Source organism: Mobula hypostoma, chromosome 2 (genome assembly GCF_963921235.1).
Source record: "Mobula hypostoma chromosome 2, sMobHyp1.1, whole genome shotgun sequence".
Taxonomy (NCBI): domain Eukaryota; kingdom Metazoa; phylum Chordata; class Chondrichthyes; order Myliobatiformes; family Myliobatidae; genus Mobula; species Mobula hypostoma.
The window spans coordinates 52677909-52704420 of NC_086098.1; the positions used below are offsets into that span (position 1 = coordinate 52677909).

Below are 26512 nucleotides of genomic sequence, written 5' to 3' on the forward strand. Positions count from 1 at the left end.
TCTGTACTCTTATCTAATCTGATTGGTCACTTTGATACAGCACAGGCTACACTGAAAACGCGGTGCATGGCGGGGGAAATACACACATGCGCACTGGGCAGAAAGTACGGAACTAAACCCCCGCAACCCGGAAACAATCTCTCTTTAAAACAGCTTTTAGCGAAAATATTGCTGTATTACCATTATCCTAATCAGTATTACTTACTTTTATAATGCTCACATTACAACAGTATTTGTGTATTTATTTCTGATTTTTCATCGGGATCTACTGGGACAGTCTCAAAGATCGACCGGTTGGCGACCCTACTCTGCAGAGTCCTGTGATTGAGAGAAACACAGTGCCCATACTAGACAGTGATGCAGCCAGTCAGGATGCTCTCAATTGTGCCCCTGTAGAAAGTTCGTAGGCTTTGGGGGCACATAACAAATTTCTTCAACGGTCTGAGGTAAAAGAGGTGCTGTTGTTCCTTTTTCACCACACAGCCGGTATGTGCAGGCCACATGAGACATTCGGTGATGCTTATGCAGTGGAACTTAAAGCTGTTCACCCTCTTAGTCCCAGGTCCATTGATGTCAGTAGGGGCTAGCCTGTCTCCATTCCTCCTGTAGTCCACAATCAGCTCCTTTGTTTTTGCAACATTGAGGGAGAGGTTGTTTTCTTGAAACCACTTTGACAGGGTGTTGCCAAAGAGAAGTAAAATAATCAGATCAGAAAAATAGGCAACCTGATTGCCTGAGTTTGCTTAAAGTGATTGTTCTTGAATCAATACAAATCAAAGAATGTTCAAGGCATAGATTTTATATTCCTGCAGAAACACATTCTTAATCTTAATAAAATTTGCACTAAAACTGTGCAGCTTGACATCAGCCTGGAATTTTCTAGAAATTTTTATTAACCAGCAAAACGATGCTGCAATTTTGCATAGAACATATTTTTGCAAACATTGGTACTTCATTGCTGATTCTAAGAAATGAAAGCCAATTACATGATTTTGCCCTCTTACAAAAGACCAGCTCTCAACATTCCAGGAATCTCTTATATACTGGACCTGTGTACATTTGCACTAGGAACTTGCATGTGGTTCAATACCAAGTGATATTAATACAAATGTGATCTTGGTAAAGGCATAGAATTTGTCTTTTCTTAAATATAAATGAACGCCTGCTCCGTAGCTAGCTAAATTTGACCCCTGATATACTGTACTTGCAGAAGAACTGGATGGGCCTCAGCAACAGGAGACCGTGAATGTATAGTCAGTGGCAACTTCATTAGGTAGAGGAGGTACCTAATAAAGTGACTACTGAGAAGAGTACTGTGCATATGAATCTCTATTTAGATGATCATTTTGATTAGTGAAGACTTTAATGGTGACAAGTTGTTCCAGATAATGGGACACATCTCTCTATGATCCTTAGCCTGGTTCTCAGTACGTCTGATTACGTTCCCATCTCACTCTGGTTAAACATCTGAACCCAAGTCCCAGCAAGGCACCTGACCCACTATCCTGACCCCTGCCTCTGGCCACGAGACTGCTCACATTCCAGACTATTGACTCTGCCCTTACACTTGATTCACTGCATTCCTGTCTCCTGGCTTCCGTGACAAATTTATTCATGCTCCTAAATCCAGAGCTGACTACACACTTGACCCGAGCCCCTGATCACCTGTCTTGCATCTTGTCAGGCACGGAGCACACGTACTCTTAGGAATATAGAATGCTAAGGAATCAATACCTTCTGGGTGAAGAAATTTATTCCTATCTCTCCCTGTGTACTTACTTTGAAGTTCATAGAAATATCAACCCTGCATCTCAACTCCAAATTTTATATGTTTTCATTAAGTAGCAGATACGGTATCTTATTTGTATTACTTCATGAACAATATTTAAGCTTGCATCAGCAGACTTTCTTTGGAGAGATAGTAGTTAAATTTAAGTGAATTATTCACTATCCTTCTGAATTGTCTTAATAACTTAACAAAAAAAACGCAAGGCTAGGAATACAGTAACATTCTTGTACCATGAAGCTGTTATTAGAAGAAAGGACGTTGGACTATTGCACTCATCTTCCCCGTGGTGTAGATTTATGTCCCAAACATGCTATAAATGTCAAGATAGTGAAAACTGAATGTTAGTGTGTCCATATATCGACAGCCAATGCATTTGCTGAGTGGAACAAAATGCACACATCCGCATTGTATTCTTTTTCTTTAGTAGTTTTGTTGGCATATTGTGAAACTTTGGTGGTAAGATGCACTATGTTCATTTGGAAATTATTTTGATTATACTTTTACCATTTAAAATCAAATATTTTTTTTCCAGATCAGAAAGGGTCCTTTTGAAAATTGTAAGTGTTGCTTTTCTCTGTTACTTGTTTTAAAAACCTTTCACACAATATCTTTCTTAATGTTTAATGCATTCATTTCTAATTCTTCATTAATTAGATTACGAAGTGGATGTTAGCAATTTAAAAGAAGATATCCCACAGATAAATGCAGGTAATTTATAAGACTTAGAACAAAAGAATGCATTCTCTATTATCTTGAAAGTTGAGTCTCATAAATTTACTAGTATATCCTTCTAAATTTCTCTGGATTATTGAAAATTCTCACAGCATCTTTGATCAACATGTAGAATTTCTTATAATATGTTTTTCCGATTACCTTTCCGATAGAATCCCAAAGGTTTTTGATTCAGGGAGACATTGCAGTAGTTGTAAGTATGATATGCATTATGTTGATTCATAATAGATTCATTTGTTGTGCCATGTTGTCATCTTTCATGGAATATTGATTTCCTTACTTTGTTTCAGCGAGAACGGAATGCTGATAAAGACCCAACAAAGAGATGGACATTCCCAATTCCATACATTCTAACAGATAGTCTTGGTAAAATTTTATTTATAAATTATTGATAATATGGAGGTCTTCGCACTCTTTATTAATGTCCTGATTTAAGCATCTAATATTATATGAATGTTTAATGTGCACATTTGAAATTTCTCAATAGTATTTTGCAGGAGAGTGGTCAATCTTGTCCAAACAGGGCAATTTGAAATGTTTACATTGACAACTTTAGGGACTTATTGAAGATAAGCAATCAGAATTCAAAAGTGAAATATTGCTTTTCTTTCTTTTTAAATCTTTTTATTGAGTAAGTATACAAAAAAGGTAAGCCATATAAACATTAATACAATGTTAAAGTATAATAAAATTCCAAAAGATAACAATACCAAAAAGAAAATACTACAAACAATGTAATTTAAGCATAAGAAACCAAGATAACATAATAGTATACTAAATTTTATATATATCAATGGAAAAAAAAGAAAAAAACCCCCCAAAAAAAAACCCACCGTGCAGCTAACTAAAAGCAAGGCAAAGCAATGGGCTAACTTGAAACCAAACAGAGTTAAACTTAAAATCACGTCCTCAATCCCGACCTCCATTAAAACAGTGAAAAAAAAACAAGAAGGGTAAATATTACATTAAATGAAAATATCGAATAAAAGGTCCCCAAATCTGTTCAAATTTAAATGAAGAATCATAAAGGTTACTTCTAATTTTCTCCAAATTCAAACATAAAATCGTCTGAGAAAACCAAAAAAAGGTAGTTGGAGCATTAAGCTCTTTCCAATGTTGTAAAATACATCTTTTCACCATTAAAGTAAGAAATGCAATCATTCTATGGGCTGAAGGGGAAAGATTACTAGAAATTTTAGGTAGTCCAAAGATAGCAGTAATAGGGTGAGGAGAGATATCTATATTTAATACCTTAGAAATAATATTGAAAATATCTCTCCAAAAAGTTTCCAAAGTAGGGCAAGACCAAAACATATGAGTTAAAGAGGCTATCTGCCCCGAACATCTATCACAGAAAGGATTAATATGCGAGTAAAAACTCGCTAACTTATCTTTGGACATATGTGCTCTATGAACCACTTTAAATTGAATTAGGGAATGTTTAGCACAAATAGAGGAAGTATTAACTAATTGTAAAATCTGCCCCCAATCATCCACAGAAATGGTAAGCCCCAATTCCTGTTCCCAATCTACCCTAATCTTATCAAATGGAGCTTTCCTAAGTTTCATAATAATATTATAAATCATAGCCGATGCACCTTTCTGACATGGATTAAGGTTAATTATCGAATCTAAAATATATATAGGAGGACGCATTGGAAAGGAAGAAAGTATAGTACTTAGGAAATTTCTAACTTGTAAATATCTAAAAAAATGTATTCTTGATAAGTTATATTTATTAGATAATTGTTCAAAAGACATAAGGGAACCATCTAAAAATAAATCCAAAAACCGTAAAATACCCTTAGTCTTCCAAGTTTGAAAAGCGCGATCCGTAAAAGAGGGAGGAAAAAATATGTTACCTAAAATAGGAATCGCTAACCCGAATTGATTAAGATCAAAAAATTTTCTGAATTGAAACCAAATGCGCAAAGCATATTTAACTATCGGGTTAGAGACCTGCTTAAGGTGTTTCGAATCAAAAGGAAGAGAGGAACCTAAAATAGAACCAAGTGTATAACCCTGAACAGATTGTAATTCCAATGCTACCCATTTAGGAATAGATAGTATGTCCCGGTCAAGTAACCAAAATTTCATATGTCGAATATTAATAGCCCAATAATAAAATCTAAAGTTAGGTAATGCTAAACCTCCATCTCTCTTAGCTTTCTGTAAATGTATTTTACCCAGTCTCGGATTCTTATTCTGCCAAATAAATGAAGAAATTTTAGAGTCAACTTTATCAAAAAAAGATTTAGGAACGAAAATTGGTAATGCCTGAAACACATATAAAAATTTTGGCAAAAAAAACATCTTAACTGCATTAATACGACCAATCAAAGTTAAATATAAGGGAAACCATTTAGATGAAAGTTGAGTAATATGGTCTATTAATGGTAAAAAGTTAGTCTTAAATAAATCTTTATGTTTACAAGTAATTTTAATCCCAAGATATGAAAAGTAATTATTAATCAATTTAAATGGAAATTTATAATATAAGGGAAGATGTTTATTAATCGGAAAAAGTTCACTCTTACTAAGATTTAATTTATAACCTGAGAAAAGACCAAATTGTGCTAATAACTCTAAAACAGCAGGAATGGATCTCTCAGGATTAGAAATATATAAAATTAAATCATCAGCATAGAGTGATAATTTATGGGACTTTAATCCCCGAGTTATCCCAGTAATATTTGAAGATTCTCGAATAGCAATTGCAAGAGGTTCTAATGCAATATCAAATAATAGGGGACTAAGAGGACAGCCTTGTCGAGTACCACGAAAGAGAGGAAAAAAAGGTGAGTTTAAAGAGTTAGTACGAACCGAGGCTACAGGGGAGTGATATAACAGTTTAATCCAGGATATAAATTTCAAGCTAAAATTAAACATTTCAAGCACCTTAAATAAATAAGGCCATTCTACTCTATCAAAAGCTTTCTCGGCATCTAAAGAAATAACACACTCAGGAACATTTTGTGAGGGAGTATAAACGATATTTAACAATGTACGAATATTATAAAAAGAGTAACGACCTTTAATAAAATCCGTTTGGTCTTCCGAAATAATAGAAGGAAGTACTTTTTCTAGTCTATTTGCTAATAACTTAGAAAAAACTTTAGAATCAACATTTAATAAAGATATTGGTCTATAAGATGCACATTGAGCAGGGTCTTTATCCTTCTTTAGTATTAAAGAAATTGATGCTCTATTAAAAGATTCCGGAAGTTTACCAAGTTTCAAAGAAGCCTCAAAAACCTTATAGAGCCAAGGAATCAATAAAGAAGCAAAACATTTATAAAATTCAACGGTAAACCCATCAGGGCCAGGGGCTTTCCCCAGATTCATAGAAAAAATAACATTCTTAATCTCATCCATTGTAATGGAAGTATCTAATAAAGAAGACATATCCTGTGAAATCTGAGGGAAGTCTAACTTATCTAAAAAATCATTCATATATTTAGAATCTTGAGGAGACTCTGATTGATATAAAGAAGAATAAAAATCACAAAAGGTTTGATTAATCCCCACATGATCCAATATCAATCAATCATTTTGGTTATAAATCTGATTGATTTGAGATTTAACATAATTAGATTTCAATTGATTAGCCAGCAGCTTGCCAATTTTATCACTGTGAACATAAAAATCACTTCTTGTTTTCTTTAATTGGTTTACAATCGAGGACGAGAGTAGTAAACTGTGTTCCATTTGAAGTTCAGTTCTTTGTTTGTATAGCTCCTCAGAAGGAGCCATAACATATTTCTTATCAATTTCTTTAATCTTGTCCACAATTGCCATCTCCTCCTGCTTCTGTTTCTTCCTCAAAGCAACGGAATACAAAATAATCTGACCCCGAATATAGGCTTTAAAAGTGTCCCAAAGAGTGTTAACCGAAATATCTTCTGTATGGTTAATTGTAAAAAAAAGCTCAATCTGTTCATTCATAAAATTAACAAAGTCCGAGTCCTGAAGCAACAGCGAATTAAAACGCCATTGTCTATTGTTTGGTATATTGGCCATAATTTTAATAGAAAGCTTAAGTGGAGCATGATCCGAAATGGTTATAGAATCATAATCACATTTAATCACTGAAGGAATGAGACGAGAATCAATGAAAAAATAATCAATTCTTGAATAGGAATGATGAACATGTGAAAAGAAGGAAAAATCTTTTTCCTGAGGATGCAGAAAACGCCAAATGTCCGTCGACCCAGAATCAGAAAGGAAAAAATTAATCAAATTTGCAGATTTATTAGGTAAAGTCCGTAAAGGAGCCGAACGGTCCAAAGCTGGAGATAAACAGGTATTAAGATCTCCGCCCCAAGTCAATGAAAACTCGTTCAAATTCGGAAACTGATCAAACAATGATTTATAAAATTCCGGACAATCCATATTAGGAGCATAAACATTAACCAAAACTACTTTTTTATTAAATAGTAAACCACTAACCAATAAAAATCTACCATTCGGATCAGAGATAATATCCTGTTGTATAAAAGTAACTGAGGAATCTATAAAAATAGAGACGCCTCGAATCTTAGCATTGGAGTTCGAATGAAATTGTTGTTCCTTCCAGAATTTGAAAAAACGTAGTCTGTCCCCCCTCCGTACATGGGTCTCTTGTAAAAATAAAATTTGTGCTTTAAGTCTCCGGAACACTTTAAAAACTTTTTTCCTTTTAATAGGATGATTAAGACCATTAGTATTCCAGGAGACAAAATTAATAATAGACTCCATAAATCCTAAAGTCAACCCACAACAAGGAGGATTGACAATAGGCGCGACCCACAAACCCGGAGAGGAAACAGAACATACAAAAGATACCGGGGAAAAGGACGCAACCAATACTTCAATAATGTATATAGCCCAAAGAGAAACAAACTAAAACGTGAAGCCCCTCCCACCACCCCCCACCCCAAGACCCCAAGGCAAAATCTAAAGCAGACCCGCCAGAAAGAAGCAAGCGCTAAAACTACCCCCATGACTTCCGGTATACGCTCCCTAAAAAAAAGGTATAAATATGAAAAGGATCAGCTAATTGTAAAACAGTAAAAAAATAAGTAAAAAAAAGTTAGCTCAATTAAAATACACACAGAGCAGAACAAAAGCCAGAAAATATATATTAAAAAAAAACCACAATAGACCTCAAACTCATGAATAGACACAGCAACAAAAAAAATAGGATTATTAACATAAAGTGATTATAAAAAGCAAAACAGAATAAAATTTAAAAAAAACTACAAAATTTAAGGCCGCACAGGAAATACGTAAGATGACAAAAGGGAAGTAACCACCCAGAATCCCCTGGGAAAAGAAAGAAATGACGCAGTTAAAAAGAAAGTTTAGCAGCCATATTAAGAAATCAAAAGTAAACTTTTCTGCCCAAATAGGGCACAGAAAAGTTAAAACCAACCAATTCACAGCCTCCGATCAACGGAGATAATTAAAAAAAGGCAATTAAGATGTTGAAGATGAAAGTTGATCCAGATAACTCTGGGCATCCGATGGAGAATCAAAAAAACGAAGGGCTCCATCTAACATGCGAATCCTTAGACGTGCAGGGTACAGCAGCGCTGGTCTTAAATCCATCTTATAGAATTCCGACATCACGGATCTGTAACGGACCCGTTGGTCCCAGATTGGTTTACTGAAATCTTCCACGAATCGGAACTTAAGATCCGAAAAATCAATGAAACCTTTAGATCGAGCAAATCGAAACAGTCTCTCCTTGCCTTGAAAATAATGAAAACGTAAAATAACATGCCTAGGTCTATCTGACCTAGACGAGTATGATGGGATTCTGCGAACACGATCCAGTAGCGGTAGTTGGTCAGGAAATACAGTAGGGAATGCATCTTTTAAAAGTTGAGAGAAATATTTCATGGGGTTGTTGGCTTCAACAGCTTCCCTCACGCCAATCATTCGTAAATTCTGCCGTCGCATTCTAGATTCCAAGTCAGAGTTTTTAAAAGTCAAAAAGTCAAGTTTCTTCTTCATTACATTAATTGTTTCTTCGATTTTCCCCATCTTAAACTCACTTTGTTGCGCGAATTTTTGAAGATCAGATATAGCCGACTGATGTTCCGCAATACATGTTTGCATCTTATCAATTAAATCGGCAATTTTCTGGAAATTAGTTGAGATTTCCGTATGAATCAGGTCTTTAACAGAGCCTGCAATTTCCGTACGAATCATCTCCCTAACAGAGGTTGAAATTTCCCTCTGAATTAACTCCGATATCGCTTTCAAAGTCACCGGTGATTCAGTCGGGGGGAGATCCGTAGCTTTCGGTTTAACCGGAGGTTTACCATCCTTGCCGTTTTTCCCGTTCTTAGACATAGCAGATCTAAGTATCATCCAATTGTCAGAGAATTCAGTTTAATTCAAAGTATTGTAAAAATTGATGCCTTAATGGTTAATTAAAGTATAGCTGACCATAGAGAAAAAAAACTCAGAGGTAATGGAGCGAGTCAAGAACGCGACTTCACTCCATGAGCGCTACCGGAAGTCTCCGAAATATTGCTAAATGGACAGAGCACTTTTTCACTTCTGTGTTGATTAACAAATTTATTCACTGTTGTTGTTCATTGTAAAATAAATCAAAGCCGATTCATTTTTGACCCAGAATGATAGGCAATTTCTACTGCACATGTTGTAGCCCAGAGGATGATCATTTTGCTTCATTAACTGTATATGGTTTCCTAAAGTTAAATCATAGGACGGCAAAAGATGAATGCATAATGTGCATATCTGAAATTTGTCCATATTATTTTGCAGAAGAGGGGTCAATCTTGCCAGAATTCTGAATGATGTTTGAACAGAAAACAAAGTTGATTCTTCAAAACATTTTAAATAGTTGAAAACATGAAAATAAACGTAAACAATAATAAAAATATCAAATTAAGATATTGTTACTTCTTTCTCTAACAGAAGCACAAAAAAAAACTCTAATTAATAGTTCGCAACCACGAGGAAATCTGCAGATGCTGGAAATTCAAGCAACTCACTCACAAAATGCTGGTGAATGCAGCAGGCCAGGTAGCATCTACAGGAAGAGGTACAGTTGATGTCAGGACTCCTGATGAAGGGTCTCGTCCTGAAACATTGACTGTAACTCTTCCTATAACAGCTGCCTGGCCTGTTGCATTCACCAGCATTTTTTGTGTGTGTTGCTCAAATTAATTGTTTCCTGGAACATGATTCCTAGGGACTCTGAGCAAGTTTCTACTCAGTGGCTGGGCTCCATGCAGAGCCCATTCACAGAGCACAACAGAAACATGTCAGTGAGCATATGCTCAGGAGTTGAAAGACATAGTGGCACTTACACTGAGAATTTCCAGAAAAATCCATTCTCATCATCTCATAAGCATGAAGTAGCGGTATTTGGGTATCATTTTAAATCATATTTTAAGTAGCTTTTGACCATTGCAAGTGAAGAGATTTATGGTCAAACTCCTTCATTTGATATATTTAACTAGCGTTGGTTAATTGTGTAAAAATACTTGAAATGAATTGCTTAAATTCTGATTTTCAGAGTTAAATGCCAAGGGCATCATCTTGCATGTGTTTGAGCAGTTTCGCTTAAAGTCGTGCATTGATTTTAAACCATACGAAGGAGAGAAATCTTTCCTATCTTTTAAAAAGTTATATGGGTATGTATAAAACTATACAGTTTGATAATTATTTTTTCCATATAGACTGCACCAAAGATTCTCAGTTGCATAAAATAGTACAAACTGTGTGCTGTTTTGACGGTGAAAGAAGAGAGACAAGTATTATTTATCTCCTTTCAGGTAATCTGCAAGTATTAAACAATATAGCAGGTTCATGCTGTAAATATTGACCAGTGCTTTAGATTTCTAGCATCTGTAGTAGTTTGATTTACCCTTGCTCCACCTTTTCTATTAACTTAACTTTCTACGTTTGCATTCTTAATTTTCCCAAATTTATCTTCTGCATATTCATCTCTATCTCTCATTAAAAGAGTCCTCATCTGATCACTCTGAAATTCTCTTCGCAACTATTTAAACCTAAAATCTGTATTTAATTCTCTATGATTAATTGATGGTAGATATGTGAGTTATCTTTCTTCCTATCCCTCTCCATATATTGATGGGCCTTGGTCATTAAGCATGATGTACAAAAAAGAAATATTGTTGATATTGTTCAAAGGAGACAGCAATATACTTTTAAAAATCTTCTCTAAATGTAGAGACAAAAACTAAATTAATCTTCAGAAAATCTCTGGGAAATTTTAGAAAGAAATTATGTTTTAAGTTGGAAAAAAAAGAGAAGAGAGACTGAGAGAGAAATAGGAAAGATCTGAAGCACAACCACTACTAATCACATTCAGTCTCTCCTGTCCTACACCATGTCCCAGCCCTTCCCTTTACTCTCCCTGTCCTGCTCATCTTTTCCATAACGTAAGGTATAGCGTGGTTCGTAACTTGATTTGCCTACACCAGGATCAGGAAGAAGATCTCTGCACTCCATTTCAAGCTACCTTTGGAGATGGTTGGAGGCTCGTCTTTTTAATATTGTGCAGTATACATTGACAGTCGAATTAAATATTTGAGCTATAGCTGAGTTTGTGGCTCTCTGCAGGTACCTGGAAAGAATCCTTGCGTATTCCTGCAGCTTATTTTAATCATGAACCTGGCGTGCATACTATTTATGATTGACATCACAACAACAACACCAAAGATCTGATGTTATTTTAATAACAGCATTGCAGTTCAATAATTTCATTTACTATCAGAGATGAAATCTCTGAAATTCTTGAAATTCTTTTTCTTTGCAGACATCCACAAAGACAGAAGGGAGCCCCAAAGAATGAATGGCAGTTAAAAAGTTAGAACCCCAAAGCCACCCCCATTCCCCTCCCACGCACAAGCAGCAGCAAGGCAATTATCCTCCCCCACCCCTACCCATCTCTACAAAAATAAACATCAGCACCCTCCACTCGCTGAGTACACAGTTTCCGACAGGTGATCTGTGTTCCTGATGCTTCATTCTTTCCTGCGACATTTGAGTCAGTGGCACTGGCTTGGAATCAACCCATCCTCAGGGCTGCAAAACCTCACAACCTTGAAAGCGTGCTCGTTTTTTGGGCCGCGTCTGTGAGGTATCGAAAAGCGGCCGGTTGTGAGCTCCTGGGAGCAGTTCCCACCACAGCAAAGAACCGAGGTCTGAGTGTAACTTCAGGTCAGGGTCTTTAATAGAACCCCAGCCACGCTGAAAGGGAAAAGGAGAGACATCAAAGTTAGAAATTAAGCTGTTTTCATAGATGAACACAAAGGAGTCACATTTTAGCACCAACATGACTCCTCCTCGGCTATGTCATGGAAATATGGAAATATGTCCTGTACGTTGCTAAAGTGACCATATTTCAAGCGTATCTACTGGATTCTAAAACAACTATATTTTTTCTTCTTTGTATGTAATTGTCAAAATACTGTCTTCATTGAACAGGTGCTGGTCTTTTATTGGTAATAACCACAATGGCCAAGTTTTGTCCATTGGTAAAAATTGTGACAGTAAACCACTTGTTGAGCATGAAATTCTGCATGCACTAGGATTTTACCACGAGCACTCAAGACCAGACCGTGATGACTACGTTAGTATTTGGTGGAATGAAATTCAGCCTGGTAAGGTTTCAAGTTAACAATCTCATAGGTATATTGGTTTAGTTGAGCATACTGACACAGATCTGAAAGGATCTGGGCTTGACCCTGTCCTGCGATGCTGTCTGTGTACAGTTTGCATGATTTCTCCATGAACACATGGGCGTCCTCCCACATGGTAAAAACTTGCTGGTAAAGTAATTAGCTCATTCCAATGACTTCTGAGTGTAGGGTGGAGGCAAAAAGAATCAAAGGACAAATGATGAGCATGTGTATGGGGAATAAGTATCAGAGAAATAGAGAGGAGATGGGACTATTGGGATAACTATACTGGGAGCCAATGGGCCAAATGACATCCTTCAGTATCAATTTATACATCAGGTATTTGTAATTTCTTTCAAATGATACTTTAATACCTCTAAGTTGCAAAAGAATAATAGGATTGCTTGGTTATTGGTATAAAATCTGTAATTCTAATTAAATAAATTTGATATTTAATCTAATTTTGAAAATAAATTACCCTTAACTGCTGCTGAATGTCAATGTTGTACTTTTATTCAGGTTATGAGATAGGTTTTAAAATGTATGGCGATGACATCATTACTGACCAGAATACTCCATATGATTATGAATCTGTGATGCATTATCCACCATTGTCCTACAACAAAAACAGAAATGTGCCAACCATCACTACAAAGATACCGGCGTTTAATGACATTATTGGACAGCGATTAGACTTCAGTGCTCTTGATCTGCTTAGGTTAAATCGAATGTATAAATGCAGTAAGTACAGTTTTCAATTCATTTTCTTGATGACTATGGTCCTCTTCAGGGATATTGATTAATTTTGATTTTCAAATAAACCTTTATCTCAGATGCCACTCTCACACTCATGGACCAATGTGCATTTGAGTTTCTTAATATCTGTGGCATGATCCAGGGAGAACAGGATGCTACCGACTGGGTTCATGTGAAGAGCAGTCCTGGAAATGAAGATCATACTATAAATGGAAAATGCAGAGGTGAGTGTGAACCATCAAGTTCTTTCAATTGCCCATGATCACCTAATCCACCATTCCGATCCTTGCGCCTGTTCTGTCATGGGGAAAGATCATGGCTGACCTGGATCTGATCAACATTTACCTGCCTTGTTTGCATAACCTCAAATAAACTTGACTAAAGAAATCTCAGTTGTGACATTTCAGATTGGCCTAAACAATTGCTATTAAATTCATTCTGATGAGGGTTTAAAGCTAAATTTTTTCTGTAATTTCAGTTTGATGTGGTATCGGAAAAGTAGGTAAAATAACATTTTAATACTTTCTAATCTGTAAATATCTGAAAAAAATGTGATATTAATGCAAATTATATTTATTAGATGACTGTTCAAAAGACATGAGACAATTATCCATAAATAAGTCACGAAAACATGTTTTCCCTTTGTCTTCCATGAAAGAAAAGCTTGATCAGTTCTGGATGGTTGGAAGAAAAAAATGCATATCATAGGACTTGATAGGGTAAATTTATTCAATCCAAAAAATTTCTGAAATAAAAATCATATTCGTATTGTTTGTTTAGTTATTGGATTAATCATTTGTTTATTCAGTTTAATAAGTGCAAAGGGAAGCGAAGCCCCTAAAATAGAAGCCAATGAGAACCCCTGTACAGAGTCGCACTCGAGGTTCACCCATCGTGGACATTGAATTTCATCCAAATCTTCTGTCCAGAACGTTAGATATCGAATATTAATTGCCCAATAATAGATAAGGCCCAATAAGGTTCGGCAATGCCAAACCGCCATCCTTTTTTGATTTCTGTAAATATTTCTGACTTAATGTAGGATTTTTATTCTGCCATATATATGAAGAAATTTAAAAATCAATAATATCAAAAAATGATTTAGAGATGAAGATTGGTACCGCCTGAAATAGATACAGAAATTTAGGTAAAATAATCATCTTAGTAGCATTAATTCGACTAATCAATGATAGGGACAATGAGGACCATTTAGTAAGCAGTTGTTTAACATGAAAAATTAAGTGTAAAAAGTTAACTTTAAATCCATCCTTATGCTTCTGAGTAATTTTAACACCCAAATAAGTAAAATAATCAGTAGCCAGTCTAAATGGTGATTGTCTATAAATTGGAACTTGCATATTTAATGGGAAATGCTCACTCTTATTAAGATTCAATTTATAACCAGAAAAACTACTAAACTGAGCAAAGAATGATATTATTGCAGGGATGGATTTCTCTGGGTTAGGGATATATAGTAACAGGTCATCTGTATCTAGTGATACCATATGCATCCCATTCCCACGAATAATGCCAAATATACTGGGTGAATCACGAAGAGCGATTGCCAAGGGCTCCAAGGCAATATCAAGTAGTAAAGGGTTTAAAGGACAGCCCTGTCTAGTACCTCGACAAAGCCTAAAAAAGGGGGATCGCTGATTATTACTAAATACAGAAGCCAAAGGTGTATGATATATCAATTTAATCCAAGATATGAATTTTGGGCTAAAATTAAATTTCTCAAGCATATTAAATAAATATTCCCTTTCAACTCTATCAAACGCCTTCTCGGTGTCAAGCAAAAGAATACATTCTAGAGTTTTAGATGAAGAAGTGTATACAATGTTCATTAACCTTTACAACATTAATATACAAATAATGATTTTTAATAAATCCTGTCTGGTCGTCAGAGACAATTTGTGGCAATACATTTTCCAATCTAATTGCTAATATTTTGGAAAAGATTTTGGAGTCCACATTCAACAAGGATATAGATCTATATGATACACATTCAGTGGGACCTTTATCTTTTTTAGGAATTCAAGAAATAGATGCTTCAGGAAAGGATTGTGATAATTTTCCTACAAATAAGGCATCCTTAAAGATTCTACATAACCAAGGAGAAAGTAGATTTGAAAGAGATTTTTAAAATTCTACTTTATACCCATCCAGACCGGGTGCTTTACCAGAATTAATGGAAGAAATTGCTTTCTTTACTTTTTCCGTAATGGATGCATCTAGTGTTAAAGATTCATTAAATGGTAATTTTGGAATATTCAATTTCCTTAAAAGTTCATGCATTATGGTAGAATCATCAGGAAATTCTGATTGGTATAAAGAGATATAGAATTCCTGAAAAGATTGATTAATTTCGTCATGGTCAACCATCAAAATACCATCCTGTTTACGAACGTTAATAATCTGACGTTTAGCCGAAACAGCTTTCAGTTGGTTGGCCAGTAATTTACCTGATTTATCAGCATGTATATAAAATTGACTCTTAGTTTTAAGTAATTGATTTGCAGTCGGGGATGTTAATAACAAACTGTGTTGCATCTGAAGTTCAACTGTCTTTTTATAAAGCTCAAGATTAGGAGCAGCAGAATATTTTTTATCAATTTCTTTAATCATAATCAACCAATGTACATATTTCATTATTAATTCATTTTTCAATCCAGCAGAATATGAAATAATTTGTCCACTGATGTATACTTTAAAAGTATTCCATAATATCCTGCTGGAAATTTCTTCCGTGAAGTTAGTTGAAAAGAGAATGGTAATCTGTTCTTTAATAAAGTTAACGAAGTTTAAGTGCTGAAGCAGAGTAGAACTGAACCGCCATTGTTGAGCGCTGAAAGTTACATCAGTTAATTTGATTGATAGCTTCAAGGCCACAGGATCAGAGACGGCCATTGAATCGTACTCACAGGCAGTAACAGACGAAACTAACGGAGCGTGCATAAAAAAGTAATCAATTCTAGAGTAATTATGATACACATGAGAAAATAATGAGAACTCTTTATCGTTAAGATTTAAAAACCTCCAAATTTCTAAAATTCTTGAGTCAACTGAAAAGGAATTAACAAAAATAGTGGATTTGTTTAGAAGTACCTGATTGGGCGCAGATCTGTCCATTGAGGGATTCAGGCAACAGTTAAAATCTCTGCCCATTATCAACGTATGTTCATTTAAATTAGGAAGAGATGCAAATAAATGCTTAAAGAATTCAGGATAGTCGGTATTTGATGCATAGATATTAACCAGAACAACTTTTTGGTTATAAAGTAAACCAGTAATTAACAAAAATCTACCATTCAGGTGTGAACTTGTTTCATAGTGAACAAATGAAATTGAGGAACCTATGAAAGTAGAGACTCCTTTCACCTTATCCTGTGAGTTGGAGTGAAATTTTTTTTGACTTTCCAAGACCTAAAAAACCACCAATTATCCTCCTTCCTCACATGAGTTTCCTGGGCAAAGATAATCTGAGCATTCAATCTATGAAAATCTTTAAAAATCTACTTCCGTTTAATCAGATGATTCAAACCATTAATGTTTCATGAAACAAAGTTAATAATATTATCCATTTTACTTGAATAAGCCATATGGTATGTGAAGGATTAACTTTAATGCATTGGAAACTCATAAATCAGGAAGATAGAAAAAGGTTTAAAGGGGAACCGGAAGTTACGACAATTCAGACATATTTGTAGTTTCAGATCAGCCCAGATGAAAAAAACTAAACTAAAAATAGCCCCACTTCCCATCCACAAAAGCCCGAAAATTGGCCAATAGACAGCCAGAAAGCTATCTAGAAACTCCCCTACCCCCATCTCTCTTGAAGGCAAATCTCCAAAATTGAAAAGAATGCAAAATACAACCCACACTCAAAACATTGAGAAAAGAATGCCATAAAAAACACCAAATAAATGTTAAAAAGAGCAGCAGTTTGCAAAACATTTTGAAAGGCGAGATCTTAGAAAGTGAAACAGAATACAATCTTATTACTATTTCAGGAAAAAAAAACATCAATCACCAAATCAGATTCTCAATTATTTTCAAAAACGAACAATTGAAAAAATAAAATAAAATAATAAAGGGGGAAAAAAGGAACATTAACATAAAAGCGTGATAAACATTCATACTTCAAAACAAAGTACGAGTATTATCAAACCAAGGGCAAAATCCTTCAAACTTTGATAGTCCAGTTCAATGAACTGGTTATTAACTTAGAAATTAAATGAGTAGAGATATGAAGAAACAGTAAATTTATTAGACTGCTGAGATTGAACATTGATCCTCAAGGAACTGATGAGTTTCGTCCATGGATATAAACCATTTACGTGATTTATCAGGCAGAACAACACTTTGGTGAGCTGGTTGGAACTTTCTTTGATAGAGCTCTGACATCACCAGTTTAAAAAGCGCTCTTTCTTGCATTACCTCAGGACTGTAGTCTTCAACCAGACAAAAGTTGAGGTCTCCATGTTCAATAACCCCTTTCCGATGGACAATTCGAATTAAATGCTCCTTGCTATGCAGATAATGGAATCGGAGTAAACAGGTCAAGGCTTCAACTCTTTAGGAGGTTTTGCTCTTAAAGCCTGCTGAACATGATCAAGTATAGGAGGAGTAGAAAAAAAAAATTGATCAGAGCCAAACACGTTCAGAGCCGAACACGTCCATTAAAAATTGAGAAAGGAATTTAATAAGGTCACCACTCTCAACGTCTTCACGGTGTCCTATTACTCGCAAATTCTGTCTATGACTGCTACTTTCCAGGTCAATAATCTTGACTTTATACTGTTCCAGTGTTTGAGTGATCGAAGTTAATTTCTTTTCCAACAAATCCAATCTGCGACATCTCTGTCTACCAGCTTCATCGAGTTCAGAAATTTGCCGCTGTTGTTTTTCAATCTCCCGATTAAGTACTCCCAGTCTACCTTCAATCTCCTTTAACAATACTTCCAAAGTAGAAAATCTTTTATCGAACTTATCACCAGGAGCTTCGACATAGCTTCCAAAGTGAGTTGAGACTGTTTAGGCTGTTTAAAATCACCTTCTCTCCTTCAATTTCCATTACCTGCTTCCTTGCCTTCGGCTGATGCCTTTTTCCCTCTGGTATCCATTCCAGTGATTAAAAATCAAAGTTCAAGCATATAAGAGTGTTATAAACACTTTAATATAGGTAGTAAAAGTGTGGTAAAAAGATTGAAAAATGAACGGAGCAAAGCCAAAAAGCAACTTACTCCATCTAGTGCCCCAAGAGAACTTAAGAATTGTTTTATTGTACAAAAAAAATGATAACAGTTCTGAGGTGCTGCGTTTTTAACTATTTTTATCGAAATATGTCCAATAAGAATTGAAATCAAAGAACAGAGAACTCTACAGCATTGTGACTTAGAATTCTATTTACTATGGATGGCTTTCCTGCTGATAAGAACAGTTTTTGACCTTGTAATAAATGATGCAAAGCGGTAATAAGACCACAAGACCATAAGATATAGGAGCAGAATTAGGCCATTTGACCGAATGAGTCTGCTCCACCATTTCATCTTGGCTGATCCATTTTCTCCCTCAGCCCCAGACTTCCGCCTCCCCCCCAAATATACCTTCATGTCCTGACCAATCACAAATCTATCAACCTCTGCCTGAAATATACATAAAGATTTGGCTTCCACAGCTGCCTATGGCAATGAATTCCACAGATTCACCTCTCTCTGGCTAAAGAAATTCCTCCTCATCTCCATTCTAAATGGATGCTCCTCTATTTTGAGGCTGTGTCCTCTGGTCTTAGACTCGTCCACCACAGGAAATATCCTCTCCACATCCACTCACCATGGCCTTTCACTATTTGATAGGTTTCAATGTGGTTATGTCTCATTCTTCAAAATTCTAGTGACTACAGGCCCAGAGCCATCACACATTCTTCATCTAACAAGCTGTTCAATCCAGGAGCCTGAATGGAAATTAGGAAGAATATGACCTGTACCTGTTGCCATAGCTTCCAATAAGATTGACACAAAGGTTGGGGGTGCTGTGGATAGTGTGGAGGGCTGCAAGACGTGATAGTGGGACATCGTTAGGATGAAAAACTGGGGTGAGAGTGGCAGATGGAGTTCAACCCAGTAGAGTGTGAGGTGGCTCATTTTGGTAGGTCAAATATGATGGCAGAATGTAGTGCTAATAGTAAGACTCTAGGCAGCGTGGAGGATCAGAAGGATATTGGGGTCCGAGTCCATAAGACACTCAAAGCTGTTGCGCAGGTTGACTCTGTGGTTAAGAAGGCATACAGTGTATTGGCCTTCATTAATTGTGGGATTGAGTTTAGGAACGAAGAGGGAATGTTGCAGCTATATAGGACCCTGATCAGACCCCACTTGGAGTACTGTGCTCAGTTCTGGTCAGCTCTCTACAGGAAGGATGTGGAAACTATTGAAGGGGTTCAGAGGAGCTTAACAAGGATGTTACCTGGATTGGGGAATATGCTTTATGAGAATAGGTTGAGCAAACTTGACATTTTCTCCTTGGAGCAATGGAGGATGAGAGGTGACCTGATAGAGGTGTATAAGATGATGAGAGGCATTGATCGTGCGGATAGGCAGAGGCTTTTTCCCATGGCTGAAATACCTAACACAAGAGGGCACAGTGTTAAGGTGTTTGGAGCTAGGTACAGAGGACATGTCAGGGGTAAGATTTTTATGCAGAGAGTGGTGAGTGCATGGAATGGGCTGCCAGTGACGGTGATGGAGATGGATACAATAGGGTCTTTTAAGGGACTCCTGGATAGGTACATGGAGCTTAGAAAAGTGGAAGGTGATTGGTAATCCTAGGTAATTTCTAAAGTAAGGACATGTTTGACACAGCATTGTGGGCTGAAGGGCCTGTATTGTGCTGTAGGTTTTCTATGTTTCTGTGTTAATAAGGAAACTTGGCAAATTTGAAAAGCTACACAAGTAACTTCTGACAAGCGATAGCATGAATGATCTATTGAAAAAAATGAAAGGAATATACAGGATGATGCCAAAGGGGATTGATTGCATTGTTGGCAGAAGGAAGAAACAAAAACGTACGATCAATGACATAACAATGGACAAACTAGGACTGGAACAAAATATAATTGCACATCAGGAGCTTATTTTAGGAATGCTGTATAATCAGCAGCCTCTAAACTGCTGAGCAATCACCTACAGACATCTACTACATTTTTACACTCAGTTATGTAAATATCAACTTAATCAATGATCCTGTTTTGTTTTATTCAATTAGAAATAAATGGTTATCCTATCTTCAATTGCTTCTTTAATTTCGGATTAAGAGTTTGATTTGAAACATGCTTCATCCTGACGTCTATCATTTGATATAGATTTGTAAAACTGAAATTATTCTTTCTCTTGTCACCAATAATTTCTGCATCTTAATTTGTTCCATAGTTGTAAAACAATGAATGAATCTGAGGCTTTTTTTTACTCTGTACAAAGAGAGTTCCACTTTCTCCAGTTTCTAACAAATTATTGAAATTCTAGATGCTGGATACTTCATGTACCTTGATACTAAGAATGGCAAGGCAGGTCAAAATGCTGTTCTGGAGTCCAGGATCCTGTACCCCAGAAGGGATGAGCAGTGTCTTCAGTTTTTCTACAAAATAACTGGCAGTCCAATGGATAAGCTCGTTATATGGATGAAAATGGATAATGGAACTGGAACTGTTCAAAAACTAGTTAAAATTCATACATTACAAGGTATGATCTTTTTAGACTGATAACCTATTACTTCATTTGTCTATGTTTGTCCATTTCTCTCTAACTCTGCAAGATGGCACAGGTGAATCATGGCAATATTCTGCGGGCTACATACGACCTGTTGGTGCAGTCTTTCATTGATTCTGTTATGCTTATCAGATTTATTTAGTATGCCTGCAAGAAAATGTATCTCAGGATTGTATATAGTGACAAATACGTTCTTTGATAATAAACAAGGAAGAAGCTGCAGATGCTGGAAATCTGAGTAACGCACACAAAATGCTAGAAAATCTCAGCAGGCCAGGTAGCATGTATGGAAAAAAGTACAGTCGATGTTTTGGGCCAAAACCCTTCATCAGGACTGGAGAAAAGAAGATGAGGATTAGATTGCAGGAGTAAAGATTGGAGTAATTTACTCCTCATCTATTTTTCTCCAGTCCTGCTGAAGGGTCTTGGCCTGAAATGTCAACTGTACTTTTGTCCATAGATGCTGCCTGGCCTGTTGAGTTCCTCCAGCATTTTGAGTGTGTTACTTTGATAATCAATTTGCTTTGAACTCAAATCTCTCCTATGCATAATATTTGTCCAAAAGTCTAATATCGATATCAAAAAATCTACTAATCTCTGTCTTGAATATGCTTAGGGATTGAGCCAAATATTCAGTACACCGAGGTGAAGAATTTCCTTCTCACTTCTATCCAGTCTGGCCAGCATTTATTTTAAAATTATGACCTTTGGTCTAGATATCCCAACCAGGGGAAATATCTATCCCACATCTACCCAGTCAAGTACCCTACTTCTTAATGGCGACCCTCTCAATTCTTGGTCCAGTCTCCTTAATCTCTCATCAAATGCCAAGCTGGCACTCACTTTCGCCACAGACCTGTTCACAATATTTTAAATATAGTTTCATCAATGATGTATATAATCAGAGCTAATGCTCTCTACTCCTCTCTTTTACTCTAGTCTGCCTACAGTAAAACCCAATGCACTGTTTGCCTTCCTAGTTGCTTGCTGTACCTGTATGCTAATTTTCAATGTTTCATGCATTAGGATGCCCAGATCCCGCCCCCTTAACATCAGCAACTTTCAATCTCTTACCATTTAAAAAAACACTCTACCTTTCTGTTTTCCCTACCAAACCATTTGATCTCATACATTTACACAATATGTTCCATCTGACTTGTGTGATCCAATCTGTCAACTTTTCTGTATCCCTTTACAACTTCATTACATCGTCCTGACAGCTCATATTGCTAGCTAGCTTTGTATCATCACCAAACTGGAAATATTACACATATTACACAAAATGCTGTATGAACTCAGCAGGCCAGGCAGCATCTATGGAAAAGTGTAAGCATTGCCATTTCAGGCCAAGACCATTCCTCAGGACTCATCAAGTCCTGAAGAAGCATTTTGGGGTATTAAGGGGTTCATATGTTTAGAGGTGGTGCCACACTATAGGTGGCAGTGATAGTGTTAATTGCGGAGTTGATGATTATGGAAAGTGAAGACAATGATTAAATGGGGAAACGAGATTCTCTAGATGCCGGAAATGTTAAGCAACTCAAACAGAATGGAGGGAAATGCGCAGACAAGTTTTCAGGTTGAGACCCTTCACAAGGCCTGATCTTGAGTCCTGATGAAGAGTGTTAGCCCAAAATGTTGACCTTTCATTCCTCTTCAGGCAGGTTGCCGCTCTTGCTGAGTTCATTGAGAATTTTGTGTGTTTTCCACGAAGAGTGGGTTCAGGAGAGTATCAAGTGGAGAAGTGCAGTGAATGGGGTGGATGCAGCTGAAGATCTGCTCATTAAGGATAATCACTGATGAAGGAAATCAGAAGCAGAGGTGTGGGAGGTAACATTATTGAAGTAGATATAACAAAGATAGAGGAAACCGGAAACTAGCATTGTCCTTTCAGGAACTGGCGAGAGAGGAAGTGTGGCCAAGAAAGTTATGGGTTTGTTGGTTTTTCATAAATGTTGAATACCTATCTATCCCTGAAATAGAGAAGGGGAAACTAATGTAGGGAAAGGAAGAACCTGATTTGTACGGTGTGTAAATTAGTACAGAGTAGAAATTGCCAGTGAAACTGATGTAAATTTCCATTTCAGGGTGTGAGCAGGAAATAGCACTGACAGTGATCAGGGTGAGGATCTTGAGTATCATTGGCTAAGAGAATGTCTGCAAAATTAGCATCCATAACAATTCCTTATTCCATAGCGACACCTTTGATCTGGAGGGTTGGTGAGCTTTAAAATCTAATAACAGAAACTATCAAAGTAACCTAGAAACCAAAGTTTTCACTATTTTCAATAAATAATTACAATAAAATAATACTCTGAGCATATGTTGATGTGCTGGTTAGAAAGAATACTTTTATGTTTAGTTATTCCAGTCATGAAACTACTCATTTTCAGATTGGTTCATTTTGTTTCACTTCACTTCATCTGAACGTGCTTTACTCCCGGTACTCCTGGAGATTTCATTAAACACATTAAATTCTATGCCTTGTATGATAAATCATTCTGATTGTTAAAACTTTGACAAATATTTCATGTTTTTGTCATTTATTTCTTTCTCTACAGCGGATGGCAGCCATTCATGGAACATTGCCCATGTGAAATTCAATGCGACAGCCAAGTTTCGTTATGTTTTCGAAGGAATAATTGGTAACCCCAGTGATTCTTCAGGTGGTATTTTCCTGGATGATGTCACACTTACCGAGACCAAATGTCCTTATAGTGTCTGGCATGTAAGGAACTTCACCAAAAAGCTTCAAAACAATTATAGGAGGACCATAAACAGTCCATGTTTCTATAGCCCGGAAGGATATCGATACGGTTTAACTTTAAGACCTCATTCTCATTATGAAAATTATACAGGGATCTTTTTCCACCTGTGCAGTGGTGAAAATGATGATATGCTTGAATGGCCAGTTGGGAACAGACAAGTTACCATTACAGTACTGGACCAGCATCCTGATGTGAAACTCAGAATGTCGTCTGCTCGAAGCTTCACTACAGATGGAAGTTTTCTTCTACCCAGTGAGAAACTAAATGCAATATCTCTGTTACAATTTTAGCATCTGTTTGAAATGGATTCTATAAGAAAGAGCTTGAACTTTGGTCAAACTGTTTCTCCTTGTTTTCAGTTAGTATAAAACAGGGGTCCCCAACAGTTTTTGCACTGCAGACCAGTTTAATATTGACAATATTCTTGTGGATCGGCGACCGGAGGTGGGGGGTAGGGTTGCCAATGGAGAAGAGTAGCAGTCAAATGCGTTGTTTACCCCGAGAAAGACTACAATGACCAGGAAGCCTTGTGCGGGCACCAGTGCACATGCGTGAACGTGCCGATTTTTTTCACAAATCGTTTTTGGTGATTCTGATCGGGTGGGGGTGGGGTGTTAATCACGACCGCAATATGGGTGATAAGTGGCTAATACACTCAATTTCATTTCTGAAAGGGTTTCTCTAATGAATTTAATATTAAACACACAGCGCATATTTTCCTCGCATGAATACAGTGATAAGTCAATTATCAGGGGAGCTTGAAGTAAGTGTTGAATGGACTTACGAACTTTCAGTAGAAGTGGTAGAGGCAGGTTCGATATTATCATTTGAAGAAAGATTGGACAGCTATATGGGCAGGAAAGGAATGGAGGGTTATGGGCTGAGTGCAGGTCGATGGGACTAGGTGAGAGTAGCTTTCGCACAAACTAAAAGGGTCTAGGTGGCCAGTTTCCGTGCTGTAATTGTTATATGGTTATATAAGTCACTTATAAGTCAATAGTATCATAACATTTTAAGTAATGTTTGGATATTAAACACACAGCACATGTTTTCACCGTATGAACATACAAAATCATTGCAACACACCAATACTGCTGAATCAGTGGGAGCCCTGGGCTTGTTTCCCTGCAACATCGAGGGGTGACGGGAGACAGCGATACCCGAAGGGGGTTCCTTATGTCCAGTCTATTCCGCAGTTTAGTTTTTGTTGCATTCATTGCAGAGATATGTTGGAAATGGAAGCAACGTTTTCAGTGCTTTCGTGGCTATCTCAGGATATTTAGCCTTGACTTTGATCCAGAATGCCGGCAGAGGTGTAATGTCAAACATACTTTTCAGTCTGCCGTCACTTGCAAGCTCGAGGAGCTAATCTCCTTCCCACACTGACATGGATGACGCGAGGGTAATGACCTCGCGTGCGTTCATGCTCAACAGTGGCCGTGACAGGGAATGAGGAAAGATGCAGCTGACTCATGTCACCAAATCATATCGTTTCCTCGCGGCCCGGTAGCACATGCTTTGTGGCCCGGCACCTGTCCGCAGCCCGGTGGTTGGGGACAGCTGGTATAAAACATACACATAATGGACACAGGTGAATAAATATGAGTGAAAATAATCAGACACCGGGAAATATGAAACAAAAATATTTTTTGTGCTTGTTTCACAGAGAATCTGAATTTTTCTTCATTCTCTAGTTTTAAATCTCTCAGTGCCATACACACACCATGTTCATCGTTTCTATGGGTCTTATCTCCATCTTCCTTCACCTAGTTCCCAAACTATTAACCACTTAGTGGTGTCTCCTTGTTATTTGTTTACAAACTCTGCGAGGACGGCATCTATTGGCCATCTGTACTTACACACTGAATCACACACTTTGCTGTGGGACTGAAGTCCTCTAGAATGCAGTCCAGGTTAAGAATTGGTTTCACTTTCCCAGATGGGCCTTAATGAAGTAGGTGAGTATTTATTAACAATCAAATAACTTCTCAATCACTAGTAATGTTTGTTTACAGTACTGTTCTCCTCCTGAAACCTGGGAATTTACCTTTAGATTTAGATTATGAAGACACACAGTCCTCTTTTATTGTCATTTAGTAATGCATGCATTAAGAAATGATACAATATTTCCCCTGGTGTGATATCACAAAACACAGGACAGACCAAGACTGAAAAACTAACAAAACCACATAATTATAACATACAGTTACAACTGTGCAACAATACCATAACTTAATGAAGAACAGTCCATGAGCACAGTAAAAAGTTCAAAGTCTCTCAAATGTCCCACATCTCATGCAGATGGGAGAAGGAAGAAAAACTCTCCCTGCCATGCCCGACCACAGTCCGACTCTGAGTCGTCCTAAAACTTCGAGCCTCCGATCAACTCTCTGACACTGAGTACCAAGCACCATCTCTATCCGAATGATTCGACCTCAATCTCGGTTGCCAACAGCAGGTAAAGCCGGGGATTTTGAGGCCTTCCCTCCGGAAGATTCTCGATCGCACAGTAACAACAGCAGTGAACATGTGTTTCAGAAATTTCCCCATATGTTCCTCTGTGCTTTCACGTCTGTCTCCATCAAATCAGAATTGTCCACGGCCCCTATTTAACGGATAAGATATCACTTTCACCGGAGGGCTGCGCACACGTGACGCGCTGCTATCTCTTCTAAAAATTATTTACAGTTTGAACTTCATCCTTTCCTTCTTTCAATGAATCTCAAACTGGAATATGGTGGCACACAGCTCAGGTACATTGGTAATAAATTTACTTTGAACTTTAACTTTTCCTTCTGTCTCTAAAGCCACAGACTAAACTTTGCCACGTGCCCTCGTTATTTCACTATATAGTGAAGTCTTGAGCAGCCTTCCTAATTAGGGGTGGCTGGGAGTTACAGAGGTCCATTGGACAGGCGCCTGGATAAGGTGCGGATTTCAGGGCAGCACCATCAGAGAAACAAAGTTGAGTTTGAGGAGATATTGTTAAAGATAATACAGTTGGTGTGGCACATATAGTTATTTGGGGCAAGTGAA

General features: G+C 37.0%; 1 protein-coding gene across 1 annotated transcript in view; it reads left to right on the forward strand.

Moving 5' to 3' along the window:
* Window positions 1–2179: 2179 nt before the first annotated feature.
* Window positions 2180–26512, forward strand: part of LOC134340211 (meprin A subunit alpha-like) — a 29690-nt gene continuing 5357 nt past the window's right edge. The window contains exons 1-11 of the mRNA XM_063037190.1: window positions 2180–2245; window positions 2322–2346; window positions 2444–2497; window positions 2674–2714; window positions 2812–2887; window positions 10056–10173; window positions 11993–12180; window positions 12718–12927; window positions 13020–13166; window positions 20466–20681; window positions 23270–23728. Coding sequence (XP_062893260.1) covers window positions 2180–2245; window positions 2322–2346; window positions 2444–2497; window positions 2674–2714; window positions 2812–2887; window positions 10056–10173; window positions 11993–12180; window positions 12718–12927; window positions 13020–13166; window positions 20466–20681; window positions 23270–23728 — 1600 coding nt within the window. The remainder of the gene's footprint in view (window positions 2246–2321; window positions 2347–2443; window positions 2498–2673; window positions 2715–2811; window positions 2888–10055; window positions 10174–11992; window positions 12181–12717; window positions 12928–13019; window positions 13167–20465; window positions 20682–23269; window positions 23729–26512) is intronic.